A 6000-nucleotide genomic window follows, 5' to 3' on the forward strand; every position below is an offset into this window, starting at 1 on the left:
AAGTCTTAAAGTATTTAATCATCAATGTCCTTGCAGAGAAGCAAAATAAGCCTGTTTTTTGCAAACATCAAGTGTCAAGCATGCAGATCAGTCAACTTAGATCATCCCTTTTTTTTAAAAAAAAAGGAAAATCTAAAACCAGACAGCCCCCTAATTAGGGATGAAGAACACTTAGGCTTCACCATAACCTCTTAACTGCTTCTGCAACTCCACCCAGTCTCATCCAGATTCAACATGTTAAGGCGTGGTTGCATGGAGAGAATACTATTATTATTATTACTACTACTAACATCATTATTCTGCAGAAAGAAAGAGGAAGGACAGTTAGAGTTGACGTGGCTGGAGTCCATAAAAACATACTTTCAACTAAAGTATTACAGGTGCAGGAAAAACCTCTAGTCTGCATACTTAAGAATATTAATACTTTAACTGCCAAGAGAAACAGCCACTCAAAGCTTTCCTGCTTTAAGTATGTAATTGCAAGCCAGAGACTTTTAAGTACTTATCTTATTACAAGATGTCCACCAGGATTTGGATTGGATGGGGAATTAGGGCTTTTTTCTGACAGGCTCTCCAAAACAATCCTACTACAACAGCATTTGTATATCTACTCCAAACATAAACTCAGAATTGTTTCCATGTCGCTGCCCCTCAGAGTTTTGGGAAAGGAGCCTAAGAAGTGTGGCATAGGCTTACAGTTGCTGCTTGCCACCATATGACCTCCGTATCAGTCTTCTTGGGCACAAGTTATTCATTCACACCTGTAATATATCTATGAAACTAGCAACCCAGACCCACAAGCACCTACAATGAATGAGTGCAAAGAGATCCGTTGCTGCTGTTCATACATTCCAGCCTACTGATAGCAGAAGGCCAGCTGCAGTCCTTTAACACAAGCTGCTGTTAAATTTAACAGCCTAGGTTAAGGTTTACTCCTTGCTTCACCCTAATAGCAGTGGAGACGTAGAGGGGCCAGGGCAACTGCATATCTAAAAACAGTTATTTCCTACAGGCAGGTAAAGTTTTAGAAAACTGTAACAAAAAGTTGTAGTTGTGCCTCTGTAAAATAAGATGGGAGGCAGAGGTGTTGGATAACTTTAAGAACAGATTTCCAAGGGTACCTGCTGCCACAAACTTCCAAATTATGTTAGAAAAGAATTATCTTCAGAACTATTTTGCAACCTGTGCCTCAGATTTCAGCTTAACTTCACTTTTATGGTATCAACACTCTAACACTAATCTGAAGGCAGAAAGGGATGATAGAAAATAGTGAAAGACTCTTACGAGACCGGTCCACACAGGAAACTAGCACAGAACAGGAAAGCATATTTAAATATTTGAGGTTTCAAAAAACATTGGGCTTTGAAAATGACCATCCAGGACATCTTATTTTAAATGTTGACAGTAATGCTACTGTAGGCAATGCTTTCACAAGTAGTTCAGAAAGAAGAGCTCTTTAATCAAGTTACTAGTAGTGTCTGAAACGTGGAGAGTTACACTGAAACTCTACTGGACTCTCATTATTTCTAGTTTGCTTTTGTGCTTTTAATCTCACCATTAACCTATTCCCTCCCTTTGCAGTATGCAATACTGTATATTGTAAAATATTTTCCAGGACTACAATAAATAATTTCATACTCTGCATTTGAAAAAACATGATAAATTAGATCAAGGTAAGAAAAAAGAAGTTTTAATACACTACTAGAAACAGAGTAAAGAGTCTGCTTCCTCAAAAACCTGCACAAAAACAAAACAGCAATGACCTCTTATTTAGGGACTTTCATGAATTTCCTTTTTGCTGTTCCTCCTTCTTTAATTTAAAAAGGAGAAAGGTAATAAGGTTAGTTTTATTGCCCTAAGTGTTCATTAATTCAGTCAGAAGAGAACTTCACTGTTTTGGAACTTGGATTACAAAGTCCCAGCACAGGAGGGAGTCACAGTGCAAGTCAAGCAAGAAGTCATCTCATCAAAAACTTGGGAATCTTTTGTGCTGAGGGTTATGAATTTTATTTTAATTACTTTTGCAATCAAAGCAAGCATACAAAAAGACTCAGAGCAGACATTCTTTTTTTTTTTTTTTTTAAGATCTGTTGGAGTCAGACTATGTGCATAAAAACCACGGAGAGCCAATAAGTTGGAACACACAGCTAAACTTTAAATCCTCTATTCTTGAGCTCAGTGCAGAGTGTACAGAAAGAATGCCTTAACTTCCTCCAGCTCCACTCAAAGTTCAAGGCAATTTTTTATCCCTGACAAGGATAAAAATCTCTTTAAATACTCACACTCTATAATTCACAAAGTTAATGAATGTCAGTTCATTTGATTTTTAGAACTGAACATATCCACCCAGCCTTTACAAACATTTTTCTTTTTCTACTGCTATTTCTTAACGTGTGTTGGACTGAAGCATACATGAAATGAAACATATATCCTGTCTCTCAAGAGGTAAGTACGTTAGCCTGAGCTAACTCTGAAGTTTGCAACTACCAAGCCATTCCTGCCAGCAGTGTACAGCAAGAGTTTAGATGTTATGATCAGACACAGCTGGATTTCTCAGCCTTGCGGCTGATCCTCATGCTAAAAATATCACTTGACATTGGCAACATGTTTTAGTATTATTGGCCTAATAAAAGAATATTTAAATGGTTAACGCTTTTCCAAAAAAGCTTTTACAATTGTCAGGTCCTTGGTAACATTTTACAACATCATTATGATCTTTACATAGGTTTCTCTAGCTTTCAGTTTTATATAAAAAAAAATCCCTTGTCTGCAAGATGGCTACCTTCAACAGTAGGCTGAGAAAAGCCAATTACAATTCAAAAGAACACTTTAAAAGGTATGTTTGCAATCTATTTATACAAGAAGTGGTTTACACTGTTAACTTTTAGAGTGTCAAGTTGAGAAATGTGACTGTAACACTCCCCTTCTTCAGTTCACTGTATTTTGCCCAGTTGTCACAGGACATTTGCGAACAGTTGATGCATTTACATAGCAAGTGTTGTACAGCCCTAGACATCCATTCAGTTAGTGACAGCAATTTTCCAAAGCCTGCAAAGCTTCCTAGGTTCCTGTAAAATCCAAGTACCTATACCAAAAGACTTATTTATGCATACTGTTCTTTCTATAGGTAGAGCGACATTTGTTGATAAGCCTGCACTGATTTATAAATATATAACAAAAAAAAATCCTAGAGGCATGGAATTCATTACAGAAAACACACACACTCTCCATTAAGAATAACCAAAAGGAGGGAAAGAAAATTGCCACAGCAATGCACCAAAGTCATTTTTCTTCCTGAAATGACCTCTTGTGGGCTGATTCCCTGCTTTGCAATAAAGGAACCTGAAACTCAGACCACGTACACACATACACTTGCATACACACATGCATGTAATAAATAAGATTACCAGAGCCTACTGGGATCAGAAATACTCCCAAACCTCCAAAAAGAGCAAGACTACTCAAGCTCAATGCTTCTCCCCACGGTTCCCCTACTTTACAAGGCTGCTTAACGAAGGAGGGAAGCTCGCAAGCTCCCTCCATAAATTCCAGGTCTTGTCTGTGCATTAACTGTGGATATAAGCCCTGCAGCTACAACCGCCTCAGCCTTGTTTTACTGTGCCTGCACAGCAATACCGAAAGACAGACACATACGCAGAGGTAAGTGAACAAGGCAGAATGCAACTGATGAGGCCTTGCTGTCAAATCCATAGAGAAAAAAGAAAAAAATGGAAAAAAAAAAGAAAATCTTGTAAAGGTTAACTCGGCTGCTGATCAGACTGATACACCTATCAGTGCCATTTACTGTCAGCACTCTACTGAGCTACTGGAAAAATAAATAAGGGTACCTACATAAACACAGCTCAAGAGTCCCAAAATTACAAAGCATGTCAGCTTACCTTGTGCAAAAGACGACATTTTCGCTCTTTAACAAAATAAATAATTTGCTTTTATAAATATAGAAAAAAAATATCCCAAAAATATATAATAAAAGGCTGGGGAGCAGCTTTCCTTTTCCTTTTTTTTCTCTTTTTATATTATTTTCGCCCCCTGCCGCCTCTTTCCGCGCGATAGCCGGCGTTCGCCGCCTGCCCTCCTCTTGCGAGGGGGTTCCAAAGCGGCGGTAATTTAGAAACGGGAGGAAGAGTGGGCTATCCCACGAGGGAGAAGCCTATCAACTTGGCGCGGTCCCCGGCCGCTCCTTCCTCCTGCGCTGGCCCCCGGAGACACGCGAGCCCCTCTCGCACCGACTGGCTAAAGGTAAACCCACAAGAATTTAAATTTCATCAATGAGAGAGGCGGACCCAAAATTCCTCGCATTTCGCCACCCTCCTCCTCCTCCTCTTCCCCCCCCCTCCCTCCCGCCGCGGGGTCGGGCCGCGCCGGGCCGCTCCGGGCCGCGCCGCGCCGCCCGGCGGGCTCCTCCCCCCCGCCGCGGGGCCGCGCGGCCGCCAGGCCCCGCCCCGCCCCCCGCGCGGCCGTTGCGGCCGTTACGGCCGTTGGCGGCTCCGCCTCTGCCCCCGGCACGGCGCCGAGCGGGGCAGGGTGTCGTCCGCGCCCCCCGCGCCGCCGCCGGGCTCCCCTCACGGGCTCCCCGGCAGCGCCCGGGGCCCGGGCGGCCCCTCCCCGCCGGAGGCCCCGCAGGCTGCGGCGGTGATACCCACCTGGTCGCTGCCGGCGCGGCGGGGGCGGGGCGCTGCGCGGCGGGGCGGGGCGGCTGCGGGCCCCGGAGCGCCGCGAGCCGCCGCCACAGCGCGCGCGCCGCCCCTCGGCCCGCGCCGCCTTCCCGGCGGGCCCCGCGCCGCCGCCGCCGCCGCGAGCGGGGGGAGGGGCGCCGCCAATCGCGGCGGGCGGCCGGGGTGCGCCTGCGCGCGGGGGGGGGGGGGAGGGGGCTGTGCGCGCGTGCGGGCGTGCTCGTGCGTGACTGTGCACGTGTGTATGTGTGTGCATGGGGTGTGCGTCTGTGTGCACGTGAGTGTGCGTCTGTGTGTGTGCGGAGGCGAGCGTACATGGTGGCGTGCACGTGTGCGTACATGGTGTGCGTACATGGGGGTGTGCGTGAGTGTGCGCTTGTGTTTGTGTGCAGGGGTGTGCATGTACAAGGGGGTGTGCATGTACATGGGTGTGTGTGTGTGTGCAGCGGGGTGTGTGTGCGTGCAGCCGAGTGTGTGTGCATGGGGGGGTGTATGCGCGTGTGTGTGTGCATGAGTGTGCACCTGTGTGTGTTTGTAGGTGAGTGTGTGTACATGGGGGGGTGCATGAATGTGTACACTGGAGGGGAATATGTACGTGTGTGTGCACAACTGCACACATGGAGGGGGAATGTTCACATCGGGGTGGGTGTGCGCGCGCGTGAGTGTGCACACCCATGGGGGGAGTGTGAGAGCATGTTGCGTGTGTGCATGAGTGTGCGCACATGTGAGTAAGTGCGCATGAGTGCACACGCAAGCGTGCGTGGCAGCGGTTGTGTGCACGAGCGTGCACACAGGAACGTGTGTGCACAAGTGCGCGCGTGCCCGCGTGAGTGTGCGCGCGTGCCGCTGTTGTGCGCGGAGGCGGGAGCAGCCCGCCGGAGGGGACACGGCGCGCGCCCGAGCCCGAGCGGCGCCGTCCCGCCCGAGCACTCCCGTCCCGCCGGGGCGCCGCGGCGGGCGCCTCGGGGCAGCGTCTCCTGGGGGGGTTGGTGGCAGCGGGAGTAGCGCTAATACCTGCGAAAACGCCGTTTCGCTCCCCGCCGGGCTCCGTGAAGGCTGCAGAGCGACCCGGGCGTCTATTTTTAACCCGCATTAACTTTGCACGGGCTGGGGCGTCTTCCGGCACGTAGCCGTGCAAGCGGCATGGCTCCGTTTAAAATAACCGGCTCGTGCGGGTCTGGGCATCGCGGAGGTGAAAGCCGGATTTTATAGGGCCTGTCGAGTGAGCAGCTTTTCAGCACGCTGAAAGTCGTCTCAAAAGAGGTATTTAGCACGCGTTGCCTTGCTGCTTTGCCGTAGGAAAGAA

At 48.0% G+C, this 6000-nt stretch overlaps 1 protein-coding gene across 2 annotated transcripts in view; it reads right to left on the bottom strand.

The window, feature by feature from the left end:
• Window positions 1–4725, bottom strand: part of UGP2 (UDP-glucose pyrophosphorylase 2) — a 27852-nt gene extending 23127 nt beyond the window's left edge. Inside the window, exon 1 of one of the 2 annotated variants that reach the window (XM_062571436.1) lies at window positions 4665–4725. Coding sequence is in view for 1 of the 2 variants with exons in the window: in XM_062571435.1 (XP_062427419.1) it covers window positions 3900–3918 (19 nt within the window). In the remaining variant the exon portion in view is untranslated. Of the gene's footprint in view, window positions 1–3899; window positions 4329–4664 lie in introns of those variants that run through there. The other variant, XM_062571435.1, reaches the window with a different exon arrangement.
• Between the last annotated feature and the right edge of the window lie 1275 nt (window positions 4726–6000).

The sequence above is a fragment of the Rhea pennata genome, chromosome 3 (genome assembly GCF_028389875.1).
Source record: "Rhea pennata isolate bPtePen1 chromosome 3, bPtePen1.pri, whole genome shotgun sequence".
In the NCBI taxonomy this organism is placed as follows: domain Eukaryota; kingdom Metazoa; phylum Chordata; class Aves; order Rheiformes; family Rheidae; genus Rhea; species Rhea pennata.